This window comes from Barbatula barbatula (genome assembly GCF_947034865.1).
Source record: "Barbatula barbatula genome assembly, chromosome: 16".
NCBI lineage: Eukaryota > Metazoa > Chordata > Actinopteri > Cypriniformes > Nemacheilidae > Barbatula > Barbatula barbatula.
In genome coordinates, this window is record NC_136779.1 from 1,186,169 (window position 1) to 1,201,893 (window position 15,725).

The 15,725-nt window shown below is 36.5% G+C and overlaps 1 protein-coding gene across 1 annotated transcript; it reads left to right on the plus strand.

Moving 5' to 3' along the window:
- The first annotated feature begins 4,338 nt into the window (after positions 1–4,338).
- Positions 4,339–15,394, plus strand: LOC306905673 (uncharacterized protein). Its single transcript, XM_079476489.1, has 15 exons — positions 4,339–4,408; positions 4,561–4,629; positions 5,346–5,753; positions 7,896–8,285; positions 8,376–8,447; positions 10,215–10,598; positions 10,728–11,114; positions 11,202–11,267; positions 12,656–12,775; positions 12,862–13,046; positions 13,117–13,274; positions 13,368–13,613; positions 13,695–13,857; positions 14,089–14,191; positions 14,522–15,394. Exons 2-15 carry the CDS (start codon positions 4,584–4,586, stop codon positions 14,623–14,625), a joined length of 2,832 nt encoding a protein of 943 aa, XP_079332615.1. The 5' UTR covers positions 4,339–4,408; positions 4,561–4,583; the 3' UTR covers positions 14,626–15,394.
- The last annotated feature ends 331 nt before the right edge of the window (positions 15,395–15,725 follow it).

The window sequence follows — 15,725 nt, forward strand, 5'->3', positions numbered from 1 at the left end:
AAGCATCGAGATCTCTGGCCAAACTCAATGACTGATTATTCAAACAATTAACAACGTTTTCTTAAAATTGTAAGGTTTTAAAATAAATTTGAAATCCATACGTTTCATTAAATATTAGTGCATGTTTTTTTTATTTTATTGTATTTAATTATAATCATCAGAGCACTAACAAACCGTAGGATGACCATCACTCTCCCCTTTTTATTATCAATTTATTTGTCAATAAAACTGTGTCGAAGAATAAGCAGCTTAAGTACGGATAGTGTTACACATCTGAAAAAGGACAAAGAAATTATTTGAATGTGTTAATTTATACTTTATTTCCAGTTTATTACCATTAATTGTAAGAACTCAATACAAATGTTTCTTGTAAACGTCAAAGATAAATGAACATCAAGCACAAACAAGTCTTTATTTTTACTGAAAAACATTTAAAATAACACAAAATTCAGAAGCTTACTAAATGCAGTGTTACACAAAGCATGCTGGGAACCGAAAATCCCCTTCAACCAGTCGTGTTGAATGAACCATTTTTATATTAAGTAAACTCAATATAGTGTCCAATATAATGGGGTTTTGGGTTTTACTCTTGAATGTTAAATTGACCAGTCAAACATTTGTTAAGTAATGCCGACAGTACTACATTTTTTGTATAAATAAGAGAGTTAACTTACTTTAATGTAGTTTCTTGCATTCTTAATGCACAGTGAACAAGTCAACAGCGACAGTTCATTGTTTTAAGTGTGTGAGGCTTAGAACAGCGTTCTGTGTTGGTCTGTGCAGCAAACAACAGAGTTAGCATAATCTGCTTTGCTTACTTTTGTCATGAAGTAATTCACGTATTTTGTCAGCGCCATGCGTGGACATGTTCAGAGAAGGGGCTGTAATATTATAATAAGAACGGCTTCCTACGTCAGAAAGGAGCGAAATCTGAACGGCACGTTTTCTCAGAGGCATGCAGAGATAAACAGCGTTAATGGGATGTCATTTTTCAAACTTTCTGAAGTAGTGGATGCACAAGGGCCGTTACTGTCTTAAAGACTGGTTCTGATCACAAGTAGAACTGAAGTGAAATAAGAAATGCTAGTATTGTTGCACAAAAATGTCAATATAAGCTGCTGTTGGTCAGAAAGAATAAACCTGAATTTATGTATATATATGAATGAATAGAATACAAGATATATTTTAGATATTATGAAATGCATGTTAATGCATTTCTTTATCTGGATCCGCATCAGGAGCACATACCTGCGGTCCAGTTTAAATATTTAACATGTTAACTTTGCCGTTGCATCTACAGTATAGTTTATAACAACTATGACATTTATATGTTTTTATTTATGCCAGCTTTGTATACATGTATCATCTTTCTCATCCATCTATGTTCTGCTTTTAGCTAAAAGAGACCCGTGTCCATCACTCAACTGTATTGAAGATGAACTGTGCTGAGAGAGAAATTGTGTTTATTGCTGTTTCTGAACACGAGTCTTTTGGTTAGGAGATTGAGGTGTGTTGCACTGATGGGAACCATACAAAGGGCATTATCAGCAGAACCACATCAAAAGACATCTTTCACCCAGGATAATGGATGTGATGAAAGTGGGACACACAACTCATGAGATCTCAGATCAGTCTCTCTGATAATGGCAAGGAAAGGTAATTATGCTATGTATTTCTGTAATCATATATCCCCCAAACACAGAGGATGCTTACCCGACGATCCCAGTGAAACCTCAGACCTCCTTTTTTCTATTCATATTCTTGACTGCTTCCCCCTTTCATGCATAAGGCATGGGAAATGTCCTATTGGTTGTCCAACTGTGCTGAAATAGTGGGATTATAACCATAACACATAGTCCTATTAAGCAAATCTGAAATTTAGGCTGGAATTGGGACGCAGCATAAGTAGTTTCGACTTTGTTTGAGTGACATCCCATTCATTTTAGTTATATTACGATCAAAAGTTTTTGTGGACTTCATAGGGTGTTCCGCCATCTTAAGTGAGATTTGAATCCTAAGGGAGCAAACATGTTTAGTTCGTAGGGCACTGCGAACGGCGTAGGCAATAAGGGAACATCGACACACCTCTTCGCCGCAAGCGGAGAGGGAAAATCACTCAACTGCCATTGTGTGACACATCACCAATCATAAAAGCAATGGACGAATTGGCGAAAGTTTGTGCTGGTTTAAGCTGTTCCTGAATTGGTTTAGGACCAGCGAAGGAACAGCTTAAACCAGCACATGACCATCTTGATCCAGCACAAACCAGCTACCATGCTTCAAAACCTACCTAACCAGCATATGCTGTATTTTTCAACAGGGATCACAATCGAGATAAATGCATTTATATTTGTATTTATTCTTCAATAAAAATTGATTTTTCGTAGCCTATGCTTGTGCTGTTATTATACAAACTAATGTTAAAGGGGTGAGAAGAAGCCATTCTTTCAGTCATGATATTACATTATTTAAGTTACCTCAGGAATCTGAGAATATTTTTTGAGAATAGAGATGAGAATAGTCAAATCCGCAGCAGTCAAAGAAATACAAACTTAAACAAAACATTATGATTTTATCGATTAGATAGATGATGTCATTTTTATGCATTTTACATTTAAATGTAAAGTAAATACAATATTTATTTTGTTGTTATTATCTGCACATCCCTGCCGTTGCCTTTCCTTGATTACATTGCAGGGCATTCCAAATAAGCAATTATTGTCAGCGTATTGTCCACTTCAACAGATGTCCCATGCTCAGGGAGTAGGGAGCAGTGAACACTGCGTATGCACCTTATGAATGTGTGTGTGTGCAAGTGTGTGTCCATTTATATTCAGATTTGTTTATGCAATTAGAATGACGTTTTTCTAAAGGCAAGGGAACAAGGAAGTATAGGTTATCCACTGAACAATATCTTCATGAATTGTGAAGAAAAACTTGTTTTCAGGAATGAAGAGTGATACTGATGACATTTTGTTACTTTATTGATATGAACACAGATTTTGATAGCTGCATATCATGTTGTTATAATTGCTTCCAATGTTTCCTCATATGTAAGCCGTTTTGGATAAAAGCGTCTGCCAAATGAATAATGTAAATGTAATGTAAATGCATATAACTGTTCAGCTTCAAAAACATTTCTGGCAAAAGCATTTTGAGGCCTGAAACCTCAAACGTTTGAAAAGTTTTTGTTAAACGTAAGTGTTTTTTAAAACAAATAAATTTTTTTGGTGAAAATTGCAAAGTCATGCTCATATTGTACTTTTTCCATCTCTTACTAATGGCCTGGTGTGGAGAACACATACAGAATTTCAGCCATTGTGGCTTATTGTGAATCGCTTTGAGACATTTCAAAAACTCTCTGAATCCTCAACAAACACTGAAAGTTGTTTTTCAAAGATCTATCACCTTTAGAATATTTTGATATTCTGAAAATGAACAAAAGGCGATTTTTTGTGACTAGCAAACTATTTTTTGTATAACATAAAATATTTGCTTTTGAAAAGCAAACACTCTGGCACAGTCAACTTTTCGAGGGATCTTGACCAGTAAACCCTCAGCTTTCATCAGTTACAAGCACAACTTCACAGCCATTTCTAGAATGTTTCTCAGTTTTATCTTCTTACCAGTTCTGGTTTATTTTCTACTTTCTGTATTGTGTACAACTTGTTGTTGATGTAAAAGCTTATCTTTGTAACATAACAAGTTGCTGGTCTTTGTATGGATACAAAGTGGATTTGTATGGATTCATTCATTTCATCTACTGTACATCCAGAGTTATTCATGAAAACTGTCAAAATGCCAAATAAATGAGGAGGCAACAAGGAACGAGGAAGCAAAAATATTTTCATGTTGCATGAAGAAAAACTTGTTTAGATTGACGGGTGGTTCTGGTAAAGCTGCACTCACGTTTAAACCAATGATCACCTGCAGCATCACTATTCTGCTTCAACTGTGGGAAAGAGAATCTCCTGAATTTTGTTCAGTCAGAACAAAACACACTTCTGACAGTGTAATAATGTTGCTACAGTCAAACATCTCTGAATATAGTGTTAGTTAAAGACCAGAAGACAGAATTTATTAATTACTTTACATTAATTTATGTAAAGAAATAAAAAAAACTTTATTTCAGTTTTTAACTTGGCTTGTTTTTTTTACCAGATATAAACAATTTCTGAAAGCTTGGAACAATAGTTGTTCAAAAATGAAAGTTGTCCCCTTATTTTCATGTCACATGTAGAAAACTGGTTTTGAGTGTCGATGAGGGATTTCTTGGGTTCCAGTAAAGCTCCGCCCATATTTATTAATATAAATACAGATTTTCATACCTGCAGCATCACATCATTCTGCTTCACTTGTTGAAGAGAGAATCTCACAGATTTTGCTCTGCAGCAGCAGTTTATCTCCGGTAACTTTACTTTTCCTTTTTATGTTTTGTTGAAGATATAAAGTAATTTGTAAAAATGTTTGTTAAATTTGTATGAACAAATGTTAATGTGAATAAAACATGTTCTGAATACAGTCACATGTTTTGTGTACATGCATTATGTGTTTTTCAAGGGCAGTAGGGGTAGTTTGTCACAATGAGGTTTTTCATCACGTCCGTGTGTCTTCTGTTGCTGAGTAATGGTGAGTGTTTTACACGTCTTTACTCACATGAAGAATCTGTCTTGTGCTAGAATGAAACTATATGTGAACAATAATTTCCAAATGAATCAACCATTGCGATTACATTCTGGTAACAGGTCAAATAATCCTGACATACATAACCAAAGTATTAATCATTGTTACCTATAGCCTGAATATCCTTCCAGCCCTAGGCTGTTCATGTACGTCTCTAGTGTGTCCCACTGTTACACATGCGAGTATGGCATATCAAATAATTAAACTCAAAAGTTGACAAATTTAGGTGATCTTTGGGCATCCAGAGGTAGTAGATATACTCCACTACTCCAGGGTATATTCCACTTTCTTCAATGTTAATACATTCAGAAGCCAAGACAAAATGTGTTTTAAGCAGTGGTAGGGGCGCCCTCTGGTGACTCTTCTTGTTACTGCACAAGTTGTTATCATAATTGTTTGATCATGTTTGTAATGTATTTTGAGAAGTTTTATAGATGAATACAAGATACAACAAACCTCATGTAAACTGAAAGTGTACTCTGACATGTTTAAGATATTGTGTAGGTAAAGATCTTACTAGTTCTTGATTTCATCACCCCCCCCCCCCCCCCCCGCCACATGTGAGAAATATAAACATTTCCCCAAAACTCTAGAGGATGCTGTTTTGTATTCGATCAAGTGTTGTGAACTGTTTGTAAAGAAGTTTTTCTTTTTCTCTTAAGTACTCACATCTATCAGCTCTGACCCGTGCTCTGATTATAAAACGATTAATGAATATTGGAGAGATATACGACAAATCCCATTCCAGGACTATGCACATGATGACAGACTTGTTGAGTGGAACGGCTGGTATCGGCTGTATCTGAACGGAGAAAGTGCTCAGATGTCTGAGTGGTGTATGAGTGAGGCAGGATGTGGAGGTCAGATTGGACTGTTTCTCAACGGTTCTCATCCACGACCTGAGGATGGAGTGGTGACCCGTGATGTTATAGGAAGTCACTTGTGGCACTACACCCAGTGTGGCAACTACAGATCAGACCCCATCCAAGTGAAAGCCTGTCCAGGAGCTTTTTATGTCTATGAACTCGTCAAACCAAATGTGTCACTGGAAAATCCTTCATACTGTGCAGGTGAAGTTTAATTTGATGTTTTTCTCAGATATTATTTGTGAAAACAAAAAAGATCAGCTTAAATTATGCATTTAAAAAATATGCAAGATTGTGTTTGTGTAAAGTCCTTCATGTGTAGGTGCCAACACCATAGATATGAAAACTAGATGAAGCGTTCAAGCTCTCCAGGCACGTATACGCGTCTGCCATCTTGGAACACTCCACTGACGTCACTCACAGTTTGTGTTCTCCCACAAGGCTGCTCATTATAATTCCTGAAAAATTGGATATCCTTTCGTTGTTGTCATGTGCTGGTGTAGGAAATATAATGTTTGAGTTACACAACAACAAATAGGTTTTCATAATCATACAGAGTCAGTTTGCTTGATATGAATGGAACCGGCTTGGCATGGTTGCCAGATCTAAGAAACAAAATGCATCATCACCACCATAATGTCCCCAGTCCTAATAACAGAACTTAACATTCATAAATAAAATAGTTTTAAGATTGACAGCTATATAACAAAATCATTCCAGTCCTTAACAGTTACAAAGTACCCCAATTCCACGGGAAAACCGCAGACTTGGTAAAACAGAACTCGCACAGTTTCAATATGGCGGACGACCTACGGAAAGCGGCCCATAGAAACAGATGTTAATGCAGCATCTAGTTTTCATATCTATGGCTAACATGGTCTCACGCCAAGGCGTGTAATATACACGCTGGTCCATTCGAAATTGCGTGTCAGTAGCCAGGTTTCCATTACAGAATTTCGCTAATTTAAGCGACGTTTTATGTCGAAACAATATTGCGTAACAACTGCGTTACCATTTAATGATATTTTGCAATTAAAGTGTATTTTGATTCTTCTTGCGATAAATCATTCTGGCCATACTTCTTTGTATGTTTTTGGCCGTAGTCTACTCGCGTCATGTGAATTCCTTACATCCTATCTTGATTTTACAAATTGTATTATTTGTACTTATATATAGATATTTTAGAGCACTTAACCCCACTCCAAACAAACCTACCCATCTCCCAACGATTTAAAAACATGCAACAAGCAAATAGAAGTCAGCCACAGGCATTTATTAAAACACACACCAAAAACTGTCAAAATTATCTGGTATTGAATTGTGGCCTAGTGGTTAGAGCGTTGGGCTTGTGATCAAAGTGTTGCCGGTTTGAATCTCAGTGCCAGCAGGTCATGACTGAAGTGTCCTCTGCAGTAATGTGCCACTGTAAAAAAACTACTTGTAAGTCGCTTTGGAAAAAAGCGTCTGCCAAATGAATAAATATAAATGTGATTCAAGTCAGGTGTGTAGACAAGGGAGACATGCAAAATGTGCAACAGAGCAGGTTTGGTAACCACTGCTTTATGGAACCATTCAGTCAAAATGGTTCTACACTGTTAGAGATGCTTAAAAAGATCTTATAGCGATGCCCTTGGTTCCACAAAGAACCATTCAGTCAAAGTTTCTTTGAAGAAGCATCTCTTTTTACTTTTAATAATCTGAAGAACATTTTTCACCACTTTTGTAAAACAGAACGGTTCTTCAGATGTTAAAGGTTCTTTTATGCCTTGGATCACCCTTTTGAAGCACCTTTTTTAAGAGTGTATGGCAGGGGTCCTCAAATGAGTTCCTTGAGGGCCTGAGTTTAGCTCCAACCTGCCTCAACACAGCTGTCTGTAAGTTTCTGCTGTGCATAGTATGATCTTGATAAGCTGCTTCATGTTTGATTAAACTAGTAGCAGTGTGTGGGAATGCTCAACACGGCCTTTAAGGCCATTTTTCAGACAAGAGAGAGAGACAATGACTAGTCTACATTTACATGCACCCTCGTATTGTGATTCAAATGAGATTTTGGCAAAAGTGAGAATACACGTTACATCATGTAAACAGAGAACTTCAATCTAAATATTAAGACCGTACTTTTGGATTGGAAATATTAGCATTATTAGTGTGCATGTACAGTATATGTAGTGAATGCTAAACACCCACTCATTTGTTTGTCATTATTTATAAAAGCGTCTGCTCAATGTTTATGAACATGTAAATCTAAAATGTCAGAATGAGACATTAAAGTTTGTCGACCTGCAATTCAAGTTACTTTTCTCAATTCATTATGGTGCTTCTACTAACTAGTTTTCTCCATGTCAGTTTCTTTCAGCAGCATCAGCGAGGATCCCTGTTACAACTATGAGTCTCTGGATCGTCCCTGGAGAGCAACAAATGAAAGTGGATTGAACATTTGTGATAATTTCTTCTCCTTGAGTGGTTGGTACAGACTTTATCATTATGGGATGAACATCCAAATGCCAGAGACCTGCGTTAATGGATACAACTGTAATGCAAACTGGGGTCTGTGGCTCAACGCTCCTCACCCTCAGATAAAAGATGGTGTGGTGGTCCGGGAGGTCTGTGGGGCTGATCATTGGTCTGGTACCTGCTGTGATCACAAATCAAAACCCATTAGAGTAAAAGCTTGTCCTGGAAATTATTATGTCTATGAACTCGTGACAACACTGCGGTGTTCAGCATACTGCACAGGTAAAGCCTTTTGTACGTTCTAACTAAAAATTCCAAAATGTTTTACAATTGCTTCAGTCATGTATTCAATTAAACCTTTTTTTTCTTTAGATGTCAACACTACCTGGCCGGTAGTTTCCACCACAACTCCATACTTGATTCCTGGAACCAGCGATGACTTGAGTAGGTTTCCATGAGAAAGGTTTTAAAATCAGCAGGAAAAATCCCCCTTCTTATCTCTGTTAATCTCATGTACCCACTTTGTCATCCATCTCTTTCTGATTTTGTGCACCAGCACACAAATAAGAAGATTTTGCACATCTTTCAAAAGACTGTGCCTGGGATGCATTGTTTAGGTTTGCCTACTTGGGTTATCTGATACCAAATCATCTTTCCCACAAATTCTTTACATCAGCAGTGCAAGTAATGACGCTCCACAGGCAAATCGAGAAAAAAAATTAGATGGGCCAAACAAATTTTTTTTAGTAAATAATTGAAGACAGTAAGTGAAATGAAAGAAATAATGACTAAAACATAGATTTTTATTTGTCTTATTTCGTTTTTAGCAAACACAAGTGGGACCTTGTTTATTGCAATCACGGCCATTCCACCGCTCACCGTGTATTGGCGTATTCAGACGGAATGCATTGCTCACTGGAATTGCCGCGCGTTATCCCGCTTATTACAATGCTACTTGCCACACAAGGAAAAAACTGGACATAAAATGTGAACTTGAAATATTTTATTAGCTCATTTGTTTGTTTATTTATTTATATAGCACAGTTTAATACAACACCGGGTTGCCGCATGTGCTTCACAAGATCTCAACAAGATCACATACACAAACAGACAAAAAACAAGAACAGAACACATAACAGAATGTGCACAATTTGAGTAAGCTAACCTGCATCACAACAACGCTTCATTTGTTTGTAAAATATGTGCTTTCAACATAGATTTGAAGACTGGTAATGACATTTATTTATTACTGTAATAGAATCTGCAAACATGAACTTTACACCAAATTATTTCTGGAAAATAGTAATAACAGATTAACAGACACGATATATAACAAAACAATTTACTACTCCTCTAGCTGGAAAAAAACAAAGAGCAAATCATAAATTATATTTTTAGACACAAAAATAAAACAAATTAACGTGTTTCCCTTTCATTTACCTCATTCATTTACCTTCATTCCCTTTTTTTTGTGAATTTTATAAAAAAAGTGCATTCAATTGTTTGAAAAACAAAGTACATAAAGCGCTAAAATAAAAAGTACTTTAAATCTCAATCTTTGGCTTTCTACCCAAAGCCCTACTGTCTTGCGCAACAGTTCGCATACGGATGTGAAATAGCTCCACACGATGCTCCTCTTCTATTGGCTGTTTGCAGCAGCGTCTGCTTGCTTGGGGTTGGCTTGGTGATGGTGAACAATAACGCAAAGCTGGGCAGGGAGGAGCAACGTGTGCATAACTAGGTGTATGGGAAATTGTTTTTCTATATTAAACTATTGTTTTCTATATTAGTAAATAAATAAAACCAGTAGTAAAAGCACATTAGTATGGATATGTTTGGTAGGACCCATCCTTTTCAATACAACCTCGGTATTTGAAGTATCGATACTTCAGGGTCGATCTAGCCACCACCAGGCGAGCAATACAGTAAGCCAGAGCACAGCATCAATAGTTTGAAAGTAAATATACAAATCAAGGCTAGCCATTTGATCAAAGCAACAAACCTTCAAGGAAGCAAATGAAACTTCAGAACCGGAAGGGATAAGAATGTTGTAGTATAACTTTTATTTCAGTAAATGAAGGTATACTGTCAATAGTATTTACTTTTTGTCTACAAATGCCGTGCTGTCTTGCTCTCCAGCCGTTTGTCCAATAGCCTGTTATCTCATCACAGTTGCACGCCTCACCAAAATAATGATTTTTTTATTTTCAGGTGGTCCATGCTTACACTACAACACACTGGAAGACTCCTGGAGGAGCACACAGAATTACTGGCGTGGATTTATGACTGGACATGATAACACTCGTTTGAAATGGGACGGCTGGTATAGACTCTTCATCAATGGATCAAGTGCTCAGATGCCTGACTGGTCTTTCAGTGACATGTCATGTGGAGGTTTCAGTGGTCTGTGGCTTGGTGGATCTCATCCTGGAGTAGAAGATGGAGTTGTTACTCGTGAAGTCTACGGCACTTATTATGACCAGGGCAGTCATTTCAAATCCGATCCAATCCAAGTCAAAGCTTGTCCTGGAGATTATTATGTCTACAAACTGACCAGACCAAATCTAGCGATCCCAGCTCCTTCATATTGTGCAGGTACAGGAACTCTGCTCAAAGACTTTACATGTTTATCATGATTTGTAAACAATAATTCTTTTTTTATTATCGTTACTGCCTTTGATCTGCATCTAATAGAATCTACCATTAGTAATCCGTTCCTCTTAGTTTCTTTCAGAACTCCAAGTGTGGACCCCTGTAACAGTTACACCAGTCTGAATGAACCCTGGAGATCCATTGATAACTATGATATTAACACCATTTGTGATTCTAATGTTGAGTGGAATGGCTGGTACAGACTCTCCATCAACGGTCAGAGCGCTCGGATACCAGAATCATGTGTTGGTCAAGGGATGTATAGTCCTGTTGGTCGACTATGGATCAAAGATCCTCATCCACAGCTGGGAGATGGAGTGGTCACACGACACGTCTGTATAGCCGGATGGAACGGCTGCTGTGTTTATGAATCTCATCCCACACGAGTCAAAGCCTGTCCAGGAGATTATTATGTTTATGAGTTTGTCAAACCACAACAGTGTTCATCTTATTATGCAGGTAGAAAATGTACTCTGATGTACTTCAATATTTTTTGACCTTTGTTAGAAAATCATTGGCATTTAAACAAAAATCTTCTGATCTCAGAAAGGACAGGCTTCATCACACTGACTCCAACACCACAGACAGAAGAGACTCCAGAACTCACCACTGGTAAAGTATTGTCCTGCTTTGAGCTCTTGTGTGCATCTTTCTGACATCTTAGATTTGTTTTACTCTATTATCACACCGTTAGATGGAAGTGTAGCCAAGTTGTATAAAAACATCACTCTAAGGACAACAGTAAAATAAACAGAAGAAAACTGAATATTAAATATAGAACTTGAATATTCTAGGAGTAGTATGTATTACATTTTAATATTAGAAAAAACTATATTAACATTAACAGGACGATTTGGTCTGTACTGAAACTGCATTCATGAGACCTCTGAATTCAAAATGTCTCCGCTTGGGAATAGTGTTAAAAAATATTTTAAAGTCCAGTTGCACTAGATCTCTCTTCGTCAGGAAATCACAAATCTGTACTGAAAGTATAAATTATGTTGTGCTAATACTTCAAATCAACTATGAGGCAGATATAGAGATGTCGGGAAGAACAGCAAGCAGGAGACAAAGTGATGTTGTTGAATAAAATACAAATTATTTATTAAATAATTTCAGTTGTGCTCAGTCTAACTCTCAGTGTTAATATACTATGCAAAACATTGGAAAATTACTTTTTCAGTACATTGTTATTATGAACCCTGAGATGGAGACCATCAGACGCATAAATAACGAAAAGACAGACCCAACCATACGATTAAACAATAGGAAAAATAAGAATAAAAATGAATCATAAAATGATTCAATGAATTAATTAATAAATACTAAATGACAGTGTAAAACATAGTAATGGTTAGTAAATATGTAAGGGAATTCATGATAAATTAATATGAATGAAAATGTAATGTGTAAACTAAACACTAATGTATGTTTGTACTAGTGTATCGAACTGTACATAAGGGATATGGGTGATTCTGTAACTGTTTGGTTTCCAAAGTCATTTTTGTCTTTTTTTCAAAGATAAATAAATAATAATAATAATTTTAAAGATAATAATCGTTCGTAATTCTGTTCGTAAACGTTGAATATTCGTATTACTTTAAAAATCTCAACATGCAATACACATTTCAACTTGCAGAGGCCATTACTGTCTTATAGACTGGTTCTGATCACAAGTAGAACTGAGGTGAACTAAAAAATGCTGCGGATGCACATAAACATCAATCAAAGCTGCTGTTGGTCAGAATTTATATATATGATTTAATATAGTATTCAAGTATATTTAATATAATAAAATATATATTCAGCCATTATGAAATGCATTTTAACGCATATTTTATCTGGAACCGCTTCAAGAGCACATACTGCCACCTGCTGTCCAGATTTATGTTTAACATATTTACCTTATTATTGCATTAAGATTTAAAAACTATGACATTTATTTATGGCAGTGTTGTATTAATGTATATTTATCTCATCCATCTATGTTCTGCTTTTAGCTGAAAGAGACCCCTGTTCTGAGCTCAACTGCACTGAAGATGAACGGTGTGGAGAGAGAAACAGTGTTTACGGCTGTTTCTGCAATGAAAACCAAACCAGATCTGAACACGAGTATTTTGGTTAGGAGTCATTTCAACAAAATACAAATATAACTGAGAAGACAGTTGACATCCTGATGCTGACAATCTGTTTTGTTTTTCCTCAGATTTCTCTGAAACCTGTGAGAGTAGTTCAGGATCTCTGTCTCTATCTCGCTGTCAGCTGTTTGAAGCTGGTTTTTCAGCTCATGTTCTTCATCTCAATGACCCCAGCTGCAGAGGAACCATCCAGAACGGAAGAGTGCAGTTTCACTTTGATAACAATTATCACAGATGTGGCACCAATCTTGTGGTAAGACTCAATATTAACACACTTTAATGAGTTGATTGATATCTGGACTAATATGTTGTGTGGTCCACAGGCCAACGGCACTCATGTCATCTATGAGAACTTTATTTTGGGGACACCAGAGTCACCCGCAGGTCTCATCAGCAGAGAGAAAATACTGAAGCTAAATTTCAGCTGTATTTACCCCCAAACACAAACACTTTCTATGATAGATATCAACCCACTGGAGAGGTGAGACTAAATATTAATACATATCTATATGCAAGAATGATACATTGAACTACATCCGTAGAAACTGAAATCTTCTATTGTTTATTTTATCAGCCGTGTGAACGAGGATCTTCCCGCTGGTGAAGGGAGGTATCAGGTGCGAATGGTTCCATATCAGGATTCTGAGTTCTCTCAGCCCTTCACTGGTCGTGTGGATGCAGAACTCGATCAGCAGATTTTTGTTGAGGTTGGTGTTGACGGGGTTGACAGCCGTCAGTTTGTCACAGTGATTGACAGATGTTGGGCGACACCTGTGAATGATCCAGAGAACAGTCTGAGCTGGGATCTCATCACTGGAGAGTAAGACACAAACATCAGTTTGAGCTTCTTAACATGTTTAAAGAGTGAAAGAGTGAAATAAATCATCATCTTTATCTTCAGGTGTCCAAATCCACAAGACAACACAGTGGAGCTTCTTCAGAACGGTGTCTCAACATCCAGCTGTTTCTCCTTCAGGATGTTTATCTTCACCTCAAACTCCACTAAAGTTTACCTGCACTGTTCTGTTCATCTGTGTCTTATGTCCAACAATCACTGCTCAACTGTGAGTTTATGGAGAAAGCTTATTTAAATTCTCATAATTTTGTGCTATAGGGTAATGAATTACTAGATGAAACTGAATGGTTTGAAGTTGAACATTGGTCAATTTGACTAGAACAAGTTATATACTCATTAAACCACCTTCTAGAATCACATTAAACTGAAATGGTCTTAAATGGTCTAAATGACCTTTAATAATGATATAATTTTCAAATTATTCATTTTCAATCTTCAGGCTTGTTATTCCGGATATCCCCTGAGGATGGGCAGGTCTGTGGACTTTTACGACAGTTCTTCTATATCCATGGGTCCTCTGGTCTGGTCTGATGGACCTTCAGGTAAACAAAAAAGAATGCTGCTATGTACCACTTAAAGTCGGCACTTGGCACATAATCATAGGGGAACCACTTTAAGTGCTATATAGATTCTATATATAGTTCTTCATCGGTTCTTTGGGATGACTGAGGTGCTATATAGAACCGCTGAAGAACCACTGAGCCACCAGGATGTGATTCTATATGGCATCTTAATTGGTTCCCCTATGATTACAAGCCAAAAAAACACTTTTAAAGCAATATAGCAGCTTTTTTTCAATAAATTTTTTTTTTTCAATTTTAATAATTGTCTTTAGTTTTGTAACATTGCCGTGCACTGAACCATACTTACAGATACACGGATCCTAAAAAGAGAGGTCATGTCAGGAGCTTCAGGAGTGTGTGGTTGCTTGACCGTTCTGCTGGTTTCAGTTTTGAGTGCCTTCACCATCTTCTAGAACTTTTACACAATACATGGTGTCATTCACTTGGTCATATCTGTTGTTTCCTACAATGTTAATAAACACGCAACATTTAATTAGTTTAGATGTGTAATTCGCAGTAGGATTTTCATTTTTTCTAATCATTTTCTAATATTTCAAGTTAAATTTACCTTAATTTCTGTGTTTAAAAGAAAAAAAGGGCTAATCACTACGAAAATCCCAATTAAAAATCATTTTAAAAATATAAAAATACTTACAAATTGTAATGATTGTGTGTGTGAAGAATAAAGGAGTGTGTGAAGTTATTGATATTGTGATTTATTTTTAAAATGTCTTAATTTCTATGGGAGAAGCTCTGTGCTTTTAGGCCTTGGATTCCTCCCTTGTTGTGACCTCTATGAGAACAGGTGACAATACAGTGATGTATGCTGGTATGTGCATAGACAGTATGCAGAAATGTACAGTATATATGTACAGTAAATGATTATGAATGAATGAAATGTGTGACACTGCCACCTGTTGACCTCTTGTGCAACTGTCTCATCTGAGTTCAGAGTGAATCAATGACGTCACCGTGTGTTATGGGTGAAAATGTGTGGCGTCTCCTCCTGCCGGCAAGATGCTGCAATGACCCAAGTCCTAGCAATCTCATAAAAATGAGGAAAAAACTAGTGAACTGTGAAAGTATTTTTATTTTATAGGCTGCTGTACATGACCATTTTGAGAAGACGCAAATGTGTACATTGTTTTCTTTTCAAATGAATTAAGTAAAATATAAATTATTATTATTGTTTGTCTTTATTTCTCAAAATGAAGGCTATTGAACGGCTCTAATAAAACAGTGGAGGTCTGTTGTGCTAAAGTTCTGAGAAGGGCATGTGTGTAGTGCATTAGACTAGTTTTGATTATGACCTCTTGGTTCAGCTGTACTGTATAAGTTTAAGTATATGAATACGATTTATTCCTTTCGATTAGACAAAGTTTACATTTACATTTAGTCATTTAGCCAAAGCGACTTACAGATGGAAGCAATTGAAACAACGTAAAGACAACAAAAAGCATAAGTGCAGTAAAAAATAAGAAAGTTGATCCAAATCTGATTTAAAGTCTTTGTT